This window comes from Babylonia areolata, chromosome 32 (assembly GCF_041734735.1).
Source record: "Babylonia areolata isolate BAREFJ2019XMU chromosome 32, ASM4173473v1, whole genome shotgun sequence".
Taxonomy (NCBI): domain Eukaryota; kingdom Metazoa; phylum Mollusca; class Gastropoda; order Neogastropoda; family Buccinidae; genus Babylonia; species Babylonia areolata.
In genome coordinates this window covers 22,084,250-22,106,749 of record NC_134907.1, presented here as the reverse complement: position 1 = coordinate 22,106,749, position 22,500 = coordinate 22,084,250, and the positions used below count along the sequence as shown (strand labels likewise).

General features: G+C 44.0%; 1 protein-coding gene across 8 annotated transcripts in view; it reads left to right on the top strand.

Annotated features, from left to right (window-relative positions):
- Positions 1 to 1,757: 1,757 nt before the first annotated feature.
- LOC143276450 (uncharacterized) overlaps positions 1,758 to 22,500 on the top strand; it is a 65,775-nt gene continuing 45,032 nt past the window's right edge. For 6 of the 8 annotated variants that reach the window (XR_013053577.1, XR_013053578.1, XM_076580950.1 and 3 more), the window contains exons 1-2: positions 1,758 to 1,862; positions 13,080 to 13,220. Coding sequence is in view for 6 of the 8 variants with exons in the window: in XM_076580950.1 (XP_076437065.1) it covers positions 13,205 to 13,220 (16 nt within the window). In the remaining 2 variants the exon portion in view is untranslated. Of the gene's footprint in view, positions 1,863 to 2,221; positions 2,241 to 6,313; positions 6,341 to 13,079; positions 13,221 to 22,500 lie in introns of those variants that run through there. The other 2 variants (XM_076580946.1, XM_076580947.1) reach the window with 2 other exon arrangements.

The window sequence follows — 22,500 nt, the reverse complement described above, 5'->3', positions numbered from 1 at the left end:
GGACTGAGTGACAGCTCCATCAGTGCCTCTGACTCGGATTGGGCGCTCATCATTCGTTTCCTGCCTCAGTCATTATGAGCGTACAATCAGGCACCAGCCGTCAGTTGAACTGGCTACGGTTCTTCTCTTTTTCTTTCTTTTTTTTTATTTTTATATGTATTTATCTATTATTTTTTCTTCTTTTTTTTTCTCAAGCCCTGACTAAGCGCGTTGGGTTACGCTGCTGGTCAGGCATCTGCTTGGCAGATGTGGTGTAGCGTAGAAGGATTTGTCCGAACGCAGTGACGCCTCCTTGAGCAACTGAAACTGAAACTGATATGGTTCAAGTCTTCCGGGCAGATCCCAAGATCACTGAGAAGTAGGTCCTCGACGAATGACAAGCCCTCTCACTATTGGTAGTACTGACTGAGCTGTGTCGGCAGACCGATTCCGGCTTGAGCGACACATCCGACCTCACTGAGGGCAAGCCGGAAATCTGTGGGTACTAGCACAGGAGAAACTACGTATGTACTAATAGCTATATATAATTTTTTTGATTGTTTGTTGTTGTTGATTGTTGGTTGGTTTTGAATGACAAAAAAGAAGAAGAAAAAAAAAAAAAAAAAAAAGAAAGAAAGAAAGAAGAAGCACCAACAGCTATTTGGAAATAATGGTAATGTGTGTGTGTGTGTGTGTGTGTGTGTGTGTATGTGTGTGTGTGTGTTGGGGCTCATGTACGTTTATGTGTATTTGACTGTGCTTTCATATCTGTGAAACTGCATGTTTGGTGCATATCTGTTATGCATGTGTGGGTGTATGTGTGAATGTGTGTCTTCATGTTTTACATTTATTTGCATATTTATCATCATTGTTGTCTTATTTATTTATTTATCATTATTATCACTATTACTACTACTACTACTACTGCTACCTTTTTATATTATAATTAATATTTATTTATTTATGTACGCTTATCTATTATTTATTCACCTTTTTCCCCCCTCAAGGCCTGAGTAAGCGCGTTGAGTTACGCTGCTGGTCAGGCATCTGCTTGGCAGATGTGGTGTAGCGTATATGGATTTGTCCGAACGCAGTGACGCCTCCTTGAGCTACTGAAACTGAAACTGGAAATAATTATGTCAAACAGAAACAGACTTTCAACACGTTGTCACTCGTTCTGTGTACCACTGAGCACCCAGGCATCAACACTTGGGAGAGAGGGCCTCACTAACTTATCAAGTAGGAAACATCATATTGGGTCAATTACTGGTATGTAACATTTAAAAAAAAAAAAAAAAAAAAAAGAAAAAAAAAAAAAAAAAAAGGAAAAAGAAGATGAAAAAAAGCTGCATTAACAAAAACAACAACAATAAAAACAGCAACTACAATAATGATGATAATAATAATGATTATTTAAAAAAAAGAAAGAAAGAGAAAAAAAATTATATGCAGCAGGAATTAAAAACAGAAAAAAAGAACATTTTCACTTTTTCAGCTATGATGTGTTGAATAGAGTTGAATGCAGAACTAGAATTACTGTGTACAAAATCTGAACACAATATACAAAAGCATCCAGCCTTTTCCCGTCAATATCAGGTCATAGACACAAATATCTCAGGGGAATTCTAGTGTCTGATCAGACAGGAAAATAATTCTTCCTCGCATGGTCCCGAACCAGAATGAGCACAAGTCCATTCTTCCCCGGTCCCTGTGACACCAATCCTCGTTTCGCGGTGTTTCGCACCTGTTGCTCACTGGCCAAGCATGCACTTCCCAATGACGCGGCGCATGCGTGGTGACGTATAATTATGGCGGAGTTCGAATCCGTGAATGTGCGTCTGTGTTGAGATGCGAGTTGTACAGGGAGATTCTGCTTTGTTGAAGTAAGTACATTTGTTCCATGTCAGGGGAAAAAAATGATGGTAGTGTAATTTATGCTTATGGTGGTTTTTCTGATTTTGAGCCTTCCTCGCTGTAAAGCTTTCCCGAGAATAAGACTGGACTACGTTCAGTGAAGAAGATTCTGACGTTTTCAGACGACGTTGAACTGATTTCTTTTTTTAGCCGGTAGTCTATGAAATTGACAGGTCGGAAATTTGCTAGAATTCATCACCACCAGGAAACAAATTGGATTTTGGGGGTAACCGAAAATGATTGCGTTAGACTTCCTGCATCGCTTGGCTGGTAACGCATGCAAATCAATGTGAGACAGTGTGCAAACGAGGAACAAGGTCGGTATGAGCTGTCTGCTTCAGTGATCAGTGAGTAGACTACGATGAGCCCATCAGTCATTATTGTTTAATTTGCTTATGTTTTTACAAGTGCATAGCTGGGTCTTGGTGCATGTTCGATGGTCATTGAAAGGCACAGCAATGATTCTGATAAGATTTAAAGGGCTGTTTAATTTTCACTTGTAAGCTGTTCTTTCGTGTGATTGTAAAGTGCCGGTAGGGTGGGAGGAGAGTAGGGAGGGTGTTGTTCTCGAAGAGGAATAATGAATATCACAGTTATTTACATTTGTTGATATGACATCTGATTTGTCAGGTTGCATATTAAGGACTGTTGTCAGTTGTGGTCATACTCTTAGTAGGAAGATGGTGGTGCATTCATGATAGTTTCAGTTTCAGTAGCTCAAGGAGGCCTTGGAAAAATTCATATACGCTACACCACATCTGCCAAGCAGATGCCTGACCAGCAGCGTAAACCAACACGCTTTGTCAGGCCTTGAGAAAAAAAAAGAAAAGAAAAAAAAGATCAATAATGTAGAAAGTATTTTGTATTTTTTTCTACTGAATCAGTGAATGCATTGACCAAATACCCTTCCCACCCCACCCCATATCCACACACACGCACACATACATACACACACACACACACACACACACACAGAGATACATAGAGACACTTTGTACACACACACACACACACACACACACACACACACAGATCAAAAGTGAACATGGTGACACTGACACTGATGGGGAATATGTAGCCAGCATCTATATACATTACATGTAGTTCTGTACAATACTACTATAAGTGTTCATCAAGCCAGAGGGGTGACTGAAAAACAGTTTGACAGCCTGGAGAAAAACAGGTCTGTGTGGATGACAGGAAAACAGTTTGACAGCATGGAGAAAAGCAGGGGTGTGTGGGTGACTGGAAAACAGTTTGACAGCCTGGAGAAAAGCAGGGGTGTGTGGGTGACAGGAAAACAGTTTGACAGCCTGGAGAAAAGCAGGGGTGTGTGGGTGACAGGAAAACAGTTTGACAGCCTGGAGAAAAGCAGGGGTGTGTGGGTGACTGGAAGGAGGGGGGGGGGGGGGCAGGGGGGGGGGGGAGAGCAAAGACTGAAGAGGATTTCAAGGTTTTTTCAGCTTGGGGTGGAGTGGGATGGAAGAAAGTTAAAAACAACTTGTTTTTATTCAGTTGAAAAACATACAAAACAGTACGTTAGCCTCATTAATGTTATTATTTAATTAAAAAAAAAGGAAATAATATTAGATATAAGTGAAACAGGGGATAGGGTGCAAGTACATGTATGGAAAGAAAAAATAATGGGAGCATTTTATATACAAGGAGTGAAGAAATTATTGTTTGGGTGTGGGTAGGGTTTACAGGATGAGGGCAGAGCACAGAGCAGGGGAGACAAACTCTTCATGTGACTGGCTCAGAGGGAGCGCCCTAGTCCTATTCGCTCAGATTCCCATTTCCGTCGTCTTTTTCATCATGCTGCCACCTTCTCATCTGTCGTTTCCACTTTTTGCCTACTCAGCCTCCCTTTCTTTCTCACTCTTTGCACACACACACACTCTCTCTCTCTCTTTCTAACACACACACACACACACACACACACACACACACACACAGAGTCACACACACGTACACACACACACACACACACGTACACACACACACACACACACACACACAAGCAGTCCAATGAAGAAACTCTGAAAGTGATGTACACATGTACATGCACATGCACACACATGTGCGCATACACACGCATACTTGCACACACTTAAGCAATGTTTCCAGTACATCTTTTTTGCTTTTCGCACACACACACACACACACACACACACACACACAAGAGGTGAACTGGGAATAACCAAGTCAGGATCACGAATTGACTGACAGGCGAATCGGGAATTGGTGAATCAGGATGACACTGCTCAGAGTGCTAGCTCACCAGTAGTAACTTTGCACCAGTCAGAAAGGATGTGGGAAATTACCGCCTGATGATTGACCAACCCCCGTGACTGAATTACTGTTGCCCAAGTCACTCTGGTATTCTGTCATCATCTGTTGCTGCTGTCGCTGGCCCCAGCCACCGCCGAAATGCCAAGCGTGTAAGCGGTGAAGATTTCCCCGTTTCCTGGTAACCCTAGTCCTACCCTTTTCCTGTTGGCCTGATTCACTGGGGCCATTCCCATCTCATGTGTCGAGTCACGTCCTTGTCACACATGTAGAACCGGAAGACTTTAAATGCTGGGTGGTGTGGTTGGTAAAGTGTGATGAGTCTCATTAGGTTCGTGGTTAGACAGCCTCATTAAGTTACTCTTTTGACGTTTGTTAGAAATGAAAACTCAGATCACACCTTTTCATGATCACCGTTTTGTTTCATGCACAGGTTTAGACTCCCATTTCATAAATTTGTGGCATGTGTGTGAAAACAATGTAAAATGTCAGCTTATTAAATCATATGAAATCACATAAATGCCCTCACAAATAAATGCACAGAAAATCGTCTTGTGGGCAACATGATAGCATGAGATACTACAATTGTAAAAATAACATTTTCCATTTGGATTTTTACAAAAAGGCTTACAAAAAGGCTTGTAAAAACACACACTCACATACAAAATCAGTACTTTTTTCTTTTTCTTAAAAACTCACCAACTTCCTCCCCACCAACCCTACCACCCAATCACCCCACTCCCCACCACCCACTCCCCACCACCCAATCACCCCACTCCCCACCACTCACTCCCCACCACCCAATCACCCCACTCCCCACCACTCACTCCCCACCACCCAATCACCCCACTCCCCACCACCCAATCACCCCACTCCCCACCACCCAATCACCCCACTCCCCACCACCCAATCACCCCACTCCCCACCCCCCACTCCCCACCACCCAATCACCCCACTCCCCACCACTCACTCCCCACCACCCAATCACCCCACTCCCCACCACTCACTCCCCACCACCCAATCACCCACTCCCCACCACCCAATCACCCCACTCCCCACCACGTACTCCCCACCACCCAATCACCCCACTCCCCACCACTCACTCCCCACCACCCAATCACCCACTCCCCACCACCCAATCACCCCACTCCCCACCACTTACTCCCCACCACCCAATCACCCCACTCCCCACCACCCAATCACCCCACTCCCCACCACCCACTCCCACTCCCCACCACCCAATCACCCCACTCCCCACCACCCAATCACCCCACTCCCCACCACTCACTCCCCACCACTCACTCCCCACCACCCAATCACCCCACTCCCCACCACCCACTCCCCACCACCCAATCACCCCACTCCCCACCACTCACTCCCCACTCCCCACCACCCAATGACCCCACTCCCCACCACCCAATCACCCCACTCCCCACCACCCACTCCCCACCACCCACTCCCCACCACCCAATCACCCCACTCCCGACCACTCACTTCCCACCACCCAATCACCCCACTCCCCACCACCCAATCACCCCACTCCCCACCACTCACTCCCCACCACCCAATCACCCCACTCCCCACCACCCACTCCCCACCACCCAATCACCCCACTCCCCACCACCCAATCGCCCCACCTCAACCAACCACCCATTTGCCTCACGAAGCATGCTCCCCAAACAAACAAGCATGCAAGCAAAGAAAGAAAGAAAACAGACCCTCATGCCATCCCCCTTCAGATTTCAAAGGAGAAACCGTCCAGTACTGACCTAACAGTGGAACAGCATTGTGATTGTTGAAGCTGTATCTGCTTTAGGAACCAGCATCACCTCACCCCTGGCTGGCTGTGGCAGAAAATAGTTCTAGGACCCTGTGGCATTCCTGTGAACTGATAAATTTGGGATGTGTGTTTGTGTGTGTGTGTGTGGCTGAGATCATTATGACTTGGAGCTGGTAAAGTGTTGACTCGTGAGCCACCCAGCACAAGGAGGGCTTTGTTTCCTCCTGTGGGCTGTTCGTTCCTGTTTGCAGAAATGCTTCCGCTCTGGAGTGTGTGGTGAATTGCATTATGAAGGATGCATAGATAGATCTGTCTATTTATAAGTGACGCCTGCTGATGTTTTCTGTGCAGTTCAGTACAAGTGGCTCACAAGTGCAGGTAGGTGGGCAAACCTAGTCAGCAAGTGGTGTTTTGGGAAGGGTCTTTACTTTTTTAGTGTTTTTTGTTTTTCTAATATCTATATTATGCTAATTTTATGCGCTGTTTTCAGGAGAAAAGTGATGTTACAAGTTGTGTTGGTTCACATTGTTGAAGACCCCAGCGCTCTCTGGTGATGTGTGGGTTTGGGAAGTGTTTGTGGTGTTTGAGGTGATCGTTTGAAGAATACATTGTATGATCTATGTATGAGGTGATCGTTTGAAGAATACATTGTATGATCTATGTTTGAGGTGATCGTTCGAAGAATACATTGTATGATCTATGTATGAGGTGATCGTTTGAAGAATACATTGTATGATCTATGTATGAGGTGATCGTTTGAAGAATACATTGTATAATCTATGTATGAGGTGATCATTAGATTATACAATGTATAATCTATGTATGAAGTGATCATTTAAAGAATACAATGTATAATCTATGTATGAAGTGATCATTTAAAGAATACAATGTATAATCTATGTATGAAGTGATCATTTGAAGAATACATTGTATAATCTATGTCCCATCTTCTTATGCTGTTGGTGAGTAATTAAATTTTATTAATGAAAAAAAAGTTGTTTTTCCTTCATAGAAGTAAGAACAATAGATTTTTTTTCGTTGCAAAATTTGCAAAGAAAGCTGTGGAACTTGGAAAATGTAAATTTGGCTTACATGTCATGGTGTGTCACTTGTCAATGAAGGGCTGTCATCTGAGACAGATTTGGCTTACATGTCATGGTGTGTCTTTTGTCAATGACGGGCTGTCATCTGAGACAGATTTGGCTTACAAAGTTACATGTCATGGTGTCAGTCACTGCCCTTTTACACTCCTTCGTCTGAAAATTGTATTATTACTTTTGTTCAGTAAAACCAACATTAACATAGTTAAGACTCTACTTAAAAAAAAAAAGAAAAAAAAAGAGAACATTTTGCACTTAGAATTCCTGGTGTGGCTGATCTCTTTATCCAGTACTCAGTAAAGGCCAGGGGTTGATGAGCATTGTCTTACACTGACAGTTTCAGTGTGACAGAAGGTTAAACACCCAAAGAAGTCTAGAGGGTTTTTTTTCGCAAAGGAAAGGAGGGGATGGAGGGTGCTGGGAGAGGGGGGAGGGGGGGGGGGACAAGCTGAATTCACTTTTCTCACAATAATATATTAGTACTTCTAGCCTTGGGCGCTACGTGCCCTTTGGGCATTCCAACGTTGACCGTCCTAAAGCCTTGACTGGGCATAGTGGGGATGTACTTTGGGTTAAAAAACAAAAAAACCCTCTCCACTAGTAAAGTAGTATTGATTATAAATCAAACTCCAGCCCTGATAGTCTGGGGCACAGCAGTTGCCTCTCCTGCTCTGCTGGTCATTGTCGGACACAAGTGACAATCAATGTATCATACAGGAGAACTTTTACTGATTTAACTAAGCCAGATTGACGGTGAGCAGTGGGGAGGATGGGTGGGGCGGAGGTTTCGGTTTCAGAAAGGCTTTGGGTCAGTCAGACAGGATGGTTTGTGACGCAGGGTGTTTTTCCTTTGTGTTTGTAGTGTAGCTTGCAGTTGGATTGGTACACACTTTGGTGTCACAAATTTTGAGAAACATCACAGTAGTCTTTCGCATTCAGTACGGTGACAGAGTGTTTAAATAGATATGTGTTATTACTTGTCAGTTTTTACATGCGAGCATGTTTTACATGGAAAGGTGCTGTATAAAGTGGATTATTAAGGGTAAGGGAGGGTATAGCACAGCTGAGAAAGCAGGCTTGGCAACGTATAAAAATGAAAAGATAAATCAATACACAGGAACATGGGAAGTGATAGCAGAGAAACAGCATGCCCCGGAAAAACATGAGAAAAACCAGCATGGAACAGTGGACAGGGTTTAGGGGGCTGTGGAAGAGAGAGTGAGTGTGGGGGGTTGTTTGGGGGGAGGGGGGGGGGGAACCAGTTTCAGTTTTGTTACCACCCAGGTCGTCTGCACTTGAACTGCACTGCGGGGCCCAGCCTGGGTGTGGATGTAGAGGGAATCGGGGAAGGAATAACTTGAGGGGGATGCCACTTAACCCACTGGGACGGGCTACACCCCAGCAACACTTAAATTAGTATCACTCAAACAGTTTTCATGTTTCAGCATATACTTGCACAAACCACAAAGAAGCTAAAGTATGAATTGAATACATGTACCCCTCCCCTCCAAACACACACACACACACATGCACGCACGCGCGCGCACACACACAAACACACACACACACACACGCACACTCACACACTCACTCACACACTCACACCACCACCAACACCACCACCACCACCACCAACACCAACAACAACAGCACACACACACACACACACACACACACACACCACCACCACCACCACCACCACCACCACCACCTCCTCCTCCTTCTCCTCCTCCTCCTCCAACAAGAACAACAACAAGAACAACAACAATAATACCACACACATGCACATGCACTCACACACACACAAAACAACAAAAAACATCAACAAACAAACACACACATGCATGCGCGCACACACACGCACACACACACACACACACACACACACGAAGGAGTTAGATTTAAATATTTCGCTTTCACTACAGGAGTGTTACACCATGGAAGAAAAAGTACAATGGTCAAAATTTCAGTTTGAGGAAAAACACACCGGTAACTCAAGAGTTACATAAGAACATAAAGAAAATGTATGGTTTCATGGGAAAACATTACCATAATGATTTTCAAAGAGGCAAATCATTTCTCTAATCTGCAGATGGAAAATGAATTGTTTTAGGACAAAATATGTCAATAATGTTTCTTGCATCTGTGGTGCTCACATAACAGCCGATCATATACCAACTTGTGATATGTTCAAGTCTCAAATCCCTGAACTGAAATCATCTTCAGTGTTGACGATCTTCAGCAGTCCATTGCTAATGTATGACTTTTTCAACTCCTTGTTAAATAGTCCAGTTGGTTCGCTGTTATAGTTGTTAGTTTTTCATTTGAAATATGTTATATTGTTATGTTTTGTTTTTTTTTGTTTTTTTTAAAACAAAACTTAATAATTTTCACACCCACACACACACACACACACACACTTTCACTTACTCGTATGCGTACACAGTAATTCCCCCCCCCCCCTTCTCCCACTCTATTTTTTCCTTCCCTCGTCTAATATCACTTACAGTGAAAAGACGTTAAACTAAAGAACGAACAACACAATCAAACACACAACCAACAGCACACACACACATGCAACACACGCACACAACACAACACACTACACACACACACACACACACACACACACACCACACACACCCTTTGCTTTCCAGCAAGTGGTGGTCATTGTATTGATCCCAGGATAGCTGAACTTGTGGGAAGGCAGCCAGCTTCCATAGGACCATTCTCATCAGCCGGCTTCCACATCCAGATAATCCAGTTTGTGCTCTATCTCCTGTAACTGATAGACCATCAGGGAGCACTGGACTGCATGGTGTGTGTGTGTGTGTGTGTGTGTGTGTGTGTGTGTGACTCTGTGTGTGTGTGTGTGTGTGTGTGTCACTGTGTGTGTATTTGTGTGTGTGTGTGTGTGTGTGTGAGAGAGAGAGAGAGTATATGTGTGTGTGTGTGTGTGTGTGTGTGAGAGAGAGAGAGAGAGAGAGAGAGAGAGTGGTGCGAAGAGAGTGGGAGAGAGAGAACTGTGTTGTGTGTGTGTGTGCGAAAGAGATGTTGTGTGTGTTGTGTGTGTGTGAGAGAGACCGACAGAGAGATTGTGTGTGTGTGTGTGTGTGTGTGTGTGTGAGAGAGAGATTGAGACCACTGAGAGAGGAGGGGAGGTAGTGTATGCTGTGTGACACTGATGGTGAGGTGAGAAGAGTGAGATTCCAGGGTTAGAGGACCCGTTGAAATCCGCTGTCCCCTGTGTTGGTGTCCTGAGAGTCAGTGTGTATGTATGTGGGTGTGTGTGGTGTGGTGTGTGTGTGTGTGTGAAGTGCACTCATGTGGGAGGGTGGGTGAGGTGGGTTATTGTTGTGTGTAACTGATGGGTTGTTGCTGTTGGTGTCCATTTGCCAGTATCTCCACAGGGGTTAGCTTGACCCTTTGAAACCTCTGGTCCCCTGTTTGGTTCCCTGTGGTCATGGTTTGTGTGTGTGGGTGTGTGTGTGTGTATGTTTGTGTGTGTGTGTGTGTAGACATGTGTTTGTGTGTTTGAGAGAGAGAGAGAGTTTGTGTGTGTGTGTGTGTGACGAGAGAGAGAGAATGTAAGGGGAATCTCAGTTGCCCAGATGTTGTTTGCTTTTTTGTGGATTTTGTTATATCCCACTATTTTTATCCTCTTTGTATTTTAAATTGATGTCATTAAAAGAATGACCAATGCTGTTGTTGCTCACCCAGTCTGGCTCCACAACTCATATGATTATTGTCATCAGTAGGGGGCTTAGTTGGTTTGGATTGGTTTAGGGGCTAAGTACATTAAACAAGAACAAGCACCACTGAACACCACCAAAGTGACTCAGTAGTACAGTCTCCTGTGGTGTGTGGCCTCCTGGCGACTTAACATCGATGATTCCCTTTGGTCTGCTGGGAGCTGAGCAGTGAGGGAGTAATGCTACTGAAACGGTGCAGATGTTGAGGCAGTTAAAAAAAAGAAAAGAAAAGAATGACCACTGTATGCTCACAATTAAAATTATTATTATTTTTTTATATATGATTGCTTACACAGTTGAAGAGAACTGGGGTAAGCTGCTTTCCAAGATTTCAATCTCTAAATCCAGTGGGGTGATTCTCTTGATTACGATGCTAGATACAGATATAGTACGCAAAACATTTTACGATATGTTGTTACCAGGCTAGGATGATGTCTTGTGAATTTTGGGAGAGTTTATGAATTGTGCGAGAGACTGGGTTTCAAAATTATGCTGCTGTTGTAATTTTCTCAGAGGAAGGCTGTTGTATAGAACTTGCACAGCTTTTGGTAACCATTAAGGGTATGAAAGAGTCATTTCTTTTCTTTCGTTTTTTTTCTCTTTGGGGGATATAAAACTAAAAGCAATGACTTGTTTTTGCAGCTTTTAAAGCGCACAGTTCTCTTCTTGCTAAGTCATGCTGCCGAGCCGAGGAAACACTTTCGTGAACACCATGATTGGCATTATTGTACTGCATTGTATTGCATTTTTTGGTGGTACTTTTTCATCACAACAGATTTCTCTGTGTGAAATTAGGGCTGCTGTCCCTGAGGAGAGCACATTGCCAGGGTGCAGTCCACCTTTTCTTTTCCACATTTGCAGTTGTTGTAACTTTGTAAAGTGGAGCTTACTGCAGAAGTTTGCCAGGGACGACACCTTTAATGTCTTGGGTTCTTTTACATGCACCATGTGTGTAAAGCACATGGGATCTCAATTCATCATCTCAGTATGTATGATTAACGTCCAGACCAGCACTCAGGGTCTAGTGAAGGGGGAGAAAACTCAGGCGAGCGCAGGATTTGAACCTGCACGCTCAGATTCTCTTGCTTCTGAGGTGAAGATGTTACCACTAAGCCACCACTCAATCCACGGACTGTGGGGATGGGAGACGGTGTCCAATTTTTAGCTGACACTGCCAGAATGCAGCAGAAAAGCGCCCATTGATCAGTGAAAACTGAATGAAGCAGGCATCGCCAGACCAGCGTGTGGGATAGCAAAAACAGAAATGCTTGGTCTGGGGTTTCTCTGTTGATTGTTTTTTTTTCCCTTTCCGTTTTATCTCTTTTTCTTTTTTATTTTGTAGGTATGTATATTACATTGAACAGAAAGTGACATCATTTGATTCACAACAGTCTTGAACATTCAGGTGCAAACATGAACAAAGTATGTTCGAAGAAGAGATTTTCTGTCTGTTCGTTTTCTTTTTGTTGTTGAATACACATACACATACGCACACATGCACACAAGCATGAAAGTGCACACCCAGACACACAGTGACACACACACAGTTGCACCTTTCCCCCCTCCCCCTCCCTCTCCATTTCTCCTGCTCCCCCTTGCCCCCTTCTGCTTCCCCCACCTCCCCCCTTCTGATGTCATCTAATCCCTTGATTGCCAGGAACAAAATTCCAGTAGAACGGGGTGTGTCAAATCATAAAATCAATATCCAGACCAATAGAAAGGAAAAGAGAAAGGTCTGGGGATAGATCTATCTATGCACCACTCTTGGTTGGATGTGTGAAGAATTTTCAGCTCTCCAGAGTTATTTCCCTTATATTGATGATGCCATCAGTGACGTCAGTGCACAAGTGTGATAACAATGTATATTATGGCACTCGGAGGGTTTCTAGAGTGGAACGAAAATGAAGAATACATGATTTGTAATTGTGTTGTGATTGCAGATTATTTTGTTGAAGACACAACCAGTGCTGCTAATTGAAGACTTACTTGATTTGTAATATTGTGTTGTGATTGCAGATTGTTTTGTTGAAGACAACCAGCACTGCTAATTGAAGACTTACATGATTTGTAAAAAATATGTTGTTATTGCAGATTGTTTTGTTGAAGACAACCAGCACTGCTAATTGAAGACTTACATCATTTGTTATTTTGTGTTGCTATTGCAGATTTGTGATACTGTGTTGTGATTGCAGAATGTTTTGTTGAAGACAAAAGTGCTGCCAATTGAAGACTTACATGATTTGTTATTTTGTGTTGTTATTGCAGATTGTTTTCTTGAAGACACCACCGCAGCTGCTGTGAAGAGTGTTACGGAAACTGTGGAGTGTGGCCACTGCTGATTGATCGAGACTGAATTTATCTGTTGTGAGAAAGGTGACAGCTCCATCACCATGGACAGTCAGGAAGGTGAGCGTGTACAGTGTGTTCTGTGTGTGTGTGTGTACATGTGTGTGCGTGTGTGTGTGTACATGTGTGTGTGTGTGTGTGTGTGTGTGTGTGTGTGTGTGTGTGTGTGTGTACATGTGTGTGTGTGTGTGCGTGTGTGTACATGTGTGTGCGTGTGTGTGTGTACATGTGTGTGCGTGTGTGTGTGTACATGTGTGTGTGTATACATGTGTGTGTACATGTGTACATGCGTGTATGTGTGTGTGTATGAGTGTGTGTACATGTGTACATGTGTGTGTATGTGTGTGTGTATGAGTGTGTGTACATGTGTACATATGTGTGTGTGTGTGTGTACATGTGTGTGCGTGTGTGTGTGTCTGTGTATGTATCTGTGTGTTGGTCTGTGTGTCCATTTCAGTTTCAGTGTCATGGAAGTGTCAAAGCATGTACAATTGTTAATAGCCCATCTAGTCTACATCTCATCTGCTTTAACTCTCTCCATACGAACGGCGAAAGAGACGACGTTAACAGCGTTTCACCCCAATTACCATAATCAAAATATTGCAGGCGGAAGGCTCTTATACTGAAGAGGTGAATGTTGACAAAGAATACCACAATTCTGACGACGGAAGCTAAAGGTTGGGTCATTGAGACACCCACTGGACATCCGAGGGGTCTGTGTAGAGGAGAAGAGAGGACTGGCCGTACTGAGTGAGTTTAAAGAGGTGGGGGAAAAAACAACAACAACGGAAAATGAATTGCAGATGCCTGACCTATATTAATGGTTAAAGACCCCACAACCTTTTTACCGCCATTGGGGTTGTGAATTCACATCCACTGTCTGACTGTCCTTTAAGGGCTTGGTGTATGAAATCCACTTTGATAGAAAACATCCACAACTGCAGGCAGAAAAAAGGGGGGTGCAGCACTGTAGTGACACACTCTCCCAGGACCTGAGGGGAGAGCAGCCCCAATTCCACACAGAGAAATATGTTGTGACAAAGACTGCAATACATTACAATACAGTACGCTGCAGTGCAGTGAATACAATGCAATGCAATACAATACTGTGCAGTACATTGCAATACAGTACAAAATACAATCAGTACAGTACAGTAGAATACAATGCAATACAGTGCAATTACAATACCATAAATTAGAATTGCGATCCAATGCAATGCAATGCATTTGTATTGGAATACAATGCAATTGCGATACTATACCATACCATACCATGCAAAGCAGTGCAATACAATCACTACAGTACAATACAGTGCAATGAAATGCAATTGCAATGTAATACAATTACAAAACAATGCAATGCATTGGAATACAATATGATACATTTGCATTGCAATACAATGTAACACAATCGCAATACCCTGCCCTACCCTACCCTATCCTACCATACAACACAATGCAATGCAACGCAATACAGTACAATGCAATACAATACTGCCAAGCAGATGCCTGACCAGCAGAGTAACCCAATGCGCTTAGTCAGGCCTTGAAGGGGGGCGGGAGGGGGGAATTATATGTATAACTAAATAAAATGATAATCCTGGAAAGATTTGAAAAAGTGTTGGTAATGGAGTCAGTAATACAGTCTACACTACACAACACAACACAACACAACACAACACAACACAACACAACACTACACAACACAACACAACACAACACTACACTACACTACACTACACTACACTACACTACACTACACTACACTACACTACACTACACTACACTACACTACACTACACTACACTACACTACACTACACTACACTACACTACACTACACTACAACACAACACAACACAACACAAGAGCAAAAGGTGATGTTCCTGGAGGCACGGTGGTCCCATTCACAGTTCACAGACAGGCAGCAGTCATGTGACTTGGCAGCTGTTTGCGTCCACAGATACCATGAGTAAGACCGTGTCCGATACCCACACTGCAGGTGATCAGGTGTTGGAGGGCTCATTTTCCCAGGTGAACGTTATGATGGTGCAGAAACGAGAGACAGAAATAGTAAAGGTCTTCATCTGTTGTAAGACAGTGGATTGTGTTTCAGCTATGTTTTATTTTTAATCTTATTATTATTATTATTATTAAAAAAAAAAAAAAAATTAAGAAAAGAAAATTATCCTATATTTGATTTGGGCTTGGTGACTGAAAGTTTCAGGAGAGATTTCATAGTTTATATTTCTTTTTGGTTTTAGAGATATGTGCTGAAGATTGCATTGTTTTTGTTTTTTGTGTGTTTTAAGATTGCATTGGTTTTTTGTTTGTTTTTTGTTTGTTTTAAGCACATGATCATGATGTGATTGACAGTTGAAAACAACAGCAACAAAAACCCAGGTAACTGCCCCCTTTCCCACACTTTCAGGCTTGAAAAAAAAAATGTGGGTGGGGATGGGTAACAGGATCAGAGTGAATCAGGAATAGCAGTTTTTATTTATTTAGCTCCTTAACCCATTCAGTCCCAGGGAGTTAACAGACTCAGCAAGCTTCCTTGTCACACTGATGGGGGAAAATGCAGGTAACAGGATCAGAGTGAATCAGGAATAGCAGTTTTTATTTATTAAGCTCCTTAACCCATTCAGCCCCAGGTAGTTAACAGACTCAGCAAGTTTCCTTGCCACACTGATGGGGGAAAATGCAGGTGATATGTTGAAAGTAGCAGTGTTTTTGTTTCTTCTTCGTTTTTTTCCCCCCTCCAAATTGACATGTGTGGACACAGCCAGAAATACTGTAGAAGTAAGTTCCCTTTGCTTGCAGTTTATGCCTATGTGTGCGGTCATGGAAAGTGTTAATTGAAACAAGGTTGACAGCAGAGCATTGTTTGAGCGTAGGGCTAAATGATTTAAAACAATCCCTTTTATTGCCATGGCTGTAGTACACAAGGCCATAGTGATGTCACTGATGACATCATCAAAAGAAGGGAAATAACTCTGAAAGGCTGAAAATTCTCACATTTGATCTGGAGTGTTTTAATATATATATATATATATATATATATATATATATATATATATAAAAACTTTTCTTTCTCAGTTTTTGGCTGATTGATCTGGATATTGATTTATGACTTGAAATTGAAACACCACTTTGTGCTGTTTTTGGCTGGTTGATGTGGATATTGATTTATGACTTGAAACACCACTTTCTGCTGTTTTTGGCTGGTTGATGTGGATATTGATTTATGACTTGAAACACCACTTTCTGCTGTTTTTGGCTGGTTGATGTGGATATTGATTTATGACTTGAAACACCACTTTCTGCTGTTTTTGGCTGGTTGATCTAGATATTGATTTATGACTTGAAACACCACTTTCTGTTGTTTTTGGCTGGTTGATGTGGATATTGATTATGACTTGAAACACCACTTTCTGCTGTTTTTGGCTGGTTGATGTGGATATTGATTTATGACTTGAAACACCACTTTCTGCTGTTTTTTTGGCTTTTTTTCCCTGGTAGTCAAGGGGTTTAATTGATTCATTAATTAATTAGAATCAGTCTGGTTGTGAAATGTTAATCCAGTGAAAAGCCTTGATGAAAGGTTCTGATCAGTGCATTGCGAACTAAAGTGAATGCCAAACATAAAAACCGTGTTGGAAAGTCTGGACTGCAAAGTTGCCGGGTGGCCCATTATTCAGGCAGGATAAAGATGAACGGGATTAATTAATCAGTTTGATGAGCGTAGTCAGTTGGTAGTGGTGGTTACTGCAGGATTCCGTGTCAAGTAGAAATTCACTTTTGACGGTTCCCTGTGGACTACTGATGATGCTGGGACTGTGACTGAGGAAGGAACCCAGATGTGGGGGGGAGTTGGGGGTGGGGTGGGGAGGGTGCGGGGGTGGGAAGGGGTGGGGGGAATGAGTGGTGAAGGAGTGATGCTGCTGAAACATGCAGATGATGGTGCCGCAACAACAACAACAAAAAACAAAAATATTTGTATTGTCTGTTGACCTAGTTTTTCTGTCCCCCACCGCCCCCACCTGCAAGTTGTTGCACTATTTGACATGGATGTGTGTGTGTGTGTGTGTGGGGGGGGGGGGGGGGTGAGGGGGGGAGGTCAGGAGGATGAGGAGTGGGGGTGATAGATATGTGTTTGTATGCAAGCACACATGTGTATGTATACACATGCACAGACATGTATGCACACTTGCATGCATGCACACACACACATGTCCGTGCACACACACACACACACACACACACACTCTCTCACTCTCTCTCACTCTCTCTCTCTCTCTCTCTCTATCTCCCTCTCTCTCTCTGTGACACTTGGGGGAGGAGGGTTGAAGAAAGGATGAAGAAGCGTAGGGAGGACCAGGCAGACAGACAGACAGTATTCAATGTCAGGGGTTATCATTCCCACTGACAATGCATCAGACTTCAGACTTATTTGTTAGGTTAGCTGGTACAGAGAGGGGAGAAAGTGGGGGTTGGGGGGTGGTGCTGGGAGGGATGGGGGGGGGGGGGGGGAGGTTCAGTCTTAATGTCAAAGCTATAGGGACCAGACGTCTGTTCATAATTCAGATGATGCTGGGTTTTTTTGTTTGTTTGCTTTTTCTTTCTTTTTGAACCCAGCTTCTACTGCAAGAAAGGGAATTATGAGAGGGTAATTCTGTGTGTGTGTGTGTGTGTGTGTGTGAGAGAGAGAGAGAGAGAGAGAGAGAGAGAGATGGACACATATTTTATTCAGTGCAGGCCATGGTCTCTCACAAAGAGAAAGAATTAGAATGAGAGACAGGTAGACAGAAGAGAGAGAGAGAGAGAGAGAGGAGAGAGACAGACATGGACAAGGTCCCTCTTGGAGAGAGAGAATGAGAGAGAGGGGTGGGGAGGGTGGAGAGAGATTGAGAGAAAGCAAGAGAGAGAGAGAGAGAGAGTGCTGTGAATGGAGCGAGAGAGAGTGAGGGATTATTTATATTGTGAAGAGAATTCCCAAATGGATTCAAGATGATGAGCGTTACACTTGCAGATTACAGTCAGAATGGGATTTTTATTCCCCCTTCTCCACTTCTTCTGGAGGGGGGAGGTCTCGTGAGTGGAATGCATTAGATGGAAAATATTCACAGAGCAGTGGAGAGGGACAGAGACAGAGACAGACAGATGGACATGGAAAGATTGAGAGAGAGGGGGGAAGAGAGAGCTATGTGTGTGTGTGTAGAGCGAGAGAGAGAGAGAGAGAGAAGGGCCATATGGCTGTTCATATATATGTGGTAAAGAGAATTCCCTTTGGATCAAAGAAGTATGTGCTAATTGTACTTTTAGAGTGTAGTCATAGAATGGGATTTGTATTGCACTGTCTCCTCTATGTTCAGAGCAGGGGTGGTCTAGTTAACTACAGGACTTTGAGACGACAGGATAAAAACAAGGGCCTGTCAGCAGGATGCAGTGGACACAGAAGGTTACAGGATACAGGACCTCTGGCAGCAAGAGATTACAGGACCCCTGGGAGCAAAAGCAAGAGATTACAGGACCCCTGGCGGTAAGAGATTACAGGACCCCTGGTGGCAAGCAAGAGATTACAGGACCCCTGGTGGCAAGCAAGAGATTACAGGACCCCTGGTGGCAAGAGATTACAGGACCCCTGGTGGCAAGCAAGAGATTACAGGACCCCTGGTAGCAAGAGATTACAGGACCCCTGTCAGCAAGAGATTACAGGATAGGACCCCTGTCAGCAAGAGATTACAGGACAGGACCCCTGTCAGCAAGAGATTACAGGACAGGACCCCTGGTGGCAAGAGATTACAGGACCCCTGTCAGCAAGAGATTATAGGACAGGACCCCTGGCGGCAAGAGATTATAGGACAGGACCCCTGGCGGCAAGAGATTACAGGACAGGACCCCTGGCAGCAAGAGATTACAGATTACAGGACCCCTGGCGGCAAGAGATTACAGATTACAGGACCCCTGGCAGCAGGGATTACAGGACCCCTGGCGGCAAGAGATTACAGATTACAGGACCCCTGGCGGCAAGAGATTACAGGACCCCTGGCAGCAAGAGATTACAGATTACAGGACCCCTGGCAGCAAGAGATTACAGATTACAGGACCCCTGGCGGCAAGAGATTACAGATTACAGGACCCCTGGCGGCAAGAGATTACAGGACCCCTGGCGGCAAGAGATTACAGGACCCCTGGCAGCAAGAGATTACAGATTACAGGACCCCTGGCAGCAAGAGATTACAGATTACAGGACCCCTGGCAGCAAGAGATTACAGGACCCCTGTCAGTAAGAGAGTGGCTCTGAGTAAAATTCTGTTGAAAAGGAGAGAGGGGGAAAAAACCAAAACATGTTGGTGTTGCATTTAAGACTGTATACTGTGTTGTGGAGAGGAGACAGGGTTTTGTATTATTATTTATTACTTTTTACTTTTTGTTTGTATTTGTATTTCTTTTTATCACAACGGATTTATCTGTGTGAAATTTGGGCTGCTGTCCCCAGGGAGAGTGCAGCGCTACGCAACAACGCCACCCTTTTTTTTTTTTGGTATTTTTTCCTGCATGCAGTTTTATTTGTTTTTCATATCGAAGTAGATTTTTCTATACAGTTTTGCCAGGAACAACCCTTTTGTTGCCATGGGTTCTTTTACGTGCGCTAAGTGCATGCTGCACACGGGACCTCGGTTTATAGTCTCATCCAAATGACTAGCGTCCATACCACCACTCAAGGTCTAGTGGAGGGGGAGAAAATATCGGCGGCTGAGCTGTGATTCAAACCAGTGCGCTCAGATTCTCTCGCTTCCGAGGCGGACGTGTTACCTCTAGGCTATCACTCCATATGTTCTCATCACAACTTGTGCTGCTACCCCTGGGGAGAGCCTGTCACTGCAGTGCAGCACTACCCCCCCCCCCCACTTCCACCCCCCACCGCCCTCCCCCTTTTTTTTTGTTCTACTTTTTTCTGTCTGCAAGTGTATTTGTTTTACAATCAAAAGTGGATTTTTTTTTTCTGAGAATTTTGCCAGAAAGAATCCTTTAAGTGTGCCTAGAGCATGCTGCACATGGAACTTGGGTTGATTGTTTCATCTGAATGACTAGCGTTCAGACCACTACTCAAGGTTTAGTGGAAGGGGGAGAACATTCTGGGGATTTGATTCCATGCGCTCAGATTCCCTGGCTTGGTAGGCGGGGGGACGCTGTGCCACCACTCTCCACTAAACACAGAACGACGTGTATGATGGTGTGTGCGATTCTGTTGGCACAGGAAGTGGAGAGTGCGATGACAGTGGGTTTCCTGTGGGGCAGGACACTGCACTTTGACCCACACGCTGGGGTTGTCCAGTCAGTCACCTCTCTGGTCGCTGGCATTGTTTAGCAGTACTTTGTCGTTTACACAGTGACGGCATTGTCTCGGTCTGGTGGCATCACAACAATGTTATACTGAGTGTGTGTGTGTGTGTGTGTGTGCACTGGTTGGAGGTATCAGAGAGATCTGAAATCTGTCCATTAGTTTCTCTGGCATTCTTCATCTTCTTCTTCTTCCTCCTCCTCCACTTCTGCTCCTCCTTCTCCACTTCTCAGACATCCACACACACACACACACACACACACACACACACACACACACACAACACATAACACAACACAACACAACACAACACAACAACACAATCATGGAGACCTGTTCAGTGTGAATTAAATCCTCAACTTCCATGTACAGATTCGTGAAATGATCCCTGTTCCATAGTGGGCCTTTGGCTGGCTGACCTACAATGCAGCAATGGACTGATATGAACAGGCTGTAAAATCTGTTTTCATTGCCCCTCCAGAAGATTGTCCTTTTACAGCCTGCTGTGCTTGGGGCAGTTAACTGTTGGGCGTCACAAGCGCTGCCCTCTGTTCACCTCTGAAATGGGCAGTTAACTGTTGAGCGTCACAAGTGCTGCCCTCTGTTCACCTCTGAAATGGGTCAGAGTTAAGTGGTTGTCATCACAATGGTGCTGCACAAGTGCTGCCCTCTGTTCACCTCTGAAATGGGTAGTTAACTGTTGAGCGTCACAAGTGCTGCCCTCTGTTCACCTCTGAAATGGGCAGTTAACTGTTGAGCGTCACAAGTGCTGCCCTCTGTTCATCTCTGAAATGGGCAGTTAACTGTTGAGCGTCACAAGTGCTGCCCTCTGTTCATCTCTGAAATGGGGCAGTTAACTGTTGAGCGTCACAAGTGCTGCCCTCTGTTCACCTCTGAAACGGGAGTGACTTTGACACCCACTGCTTGCCACTGGTTTCTGTGTTTGAGGATTATTAACCGTTTTTTTCTTTTCTGTTTTTTGGTTGTGCGTTGTGGGTGTGTGATCTGATGGTGACAGAACTTAACTTCCCAGTGGACCACTGATTCTGAACTATTACAACAGAAAAATCTCCTGACCGAATACTGCTGTTAAGTCTGTCTCTTCAGCTGAACTATTACAAAAAGTCTCCAAACCGAATAATGGTTTATGTCTGTCTCATCAGCTGAGCTATTACAACAGAAAGTCTCCCAACCCAACACAGCTGTTACATCTGTCTCAGTTTAGCTTTCCATTCAGCGTAAGATGGCTCAACTTCCACAGCCGCTTTCAAATGCTCTCTGAAGACCCATCTCTTTGAACTGTAGTGATGTCTTTGTCCTGAAGACCCATCTCTTTGTACTGTAGTGATGTCTTTGTCCTGAAGACCCATCTCTTTGTACTGTAGTGATGTCTTTGTCCTGAAGACCCATCTCTTTGTACTGTAGTGATGTCTTTGTCCTGAAGACCCATCTCTTTGTACTGTGCTGATGTCTTTGTCCTGAAGACCCATCTCTTTGTACTGTAGTGATGTCTTTGTCCTGAAGACCCATCTCTTTGTACTGTAGTGATGTCTTTGTCCTGAAGACCCACCTCTTTGTACTGTGCTGATGTCTTTGTCCTGAAGACCCATCTCTTTGTACTGTGCTGATGTCTTTGTCCTGAAGACCCATCTCTTTGTACTGTAGTGATGTCTTTGTCCTGAAGACCCATCTCTTTGTACTGTGCTGATGTCTTTGTCCTGAAGACCCATCTCTTTGTACTGTGCTGATGTCTTTGTCCTGAAGACCATCTCTTTGTACTGTAGTGATGTCTTTGTCCTGAAGACCCATCTCTTTGTACTGTGCTGATGTCTTTGTCCTGAAGACCCATCTTTGTACTGTAGTGATGTCTTTGTCCTGAAGACCCATCTCTTTGTACTGTGCTGATGTCTTTGTCCTGAAGACCCACCTCTTTGTACTGTGCTGATGTCTTTGTCCTGAAGACCCATCTCTTGTACTGTAGTGATGTCTTTGT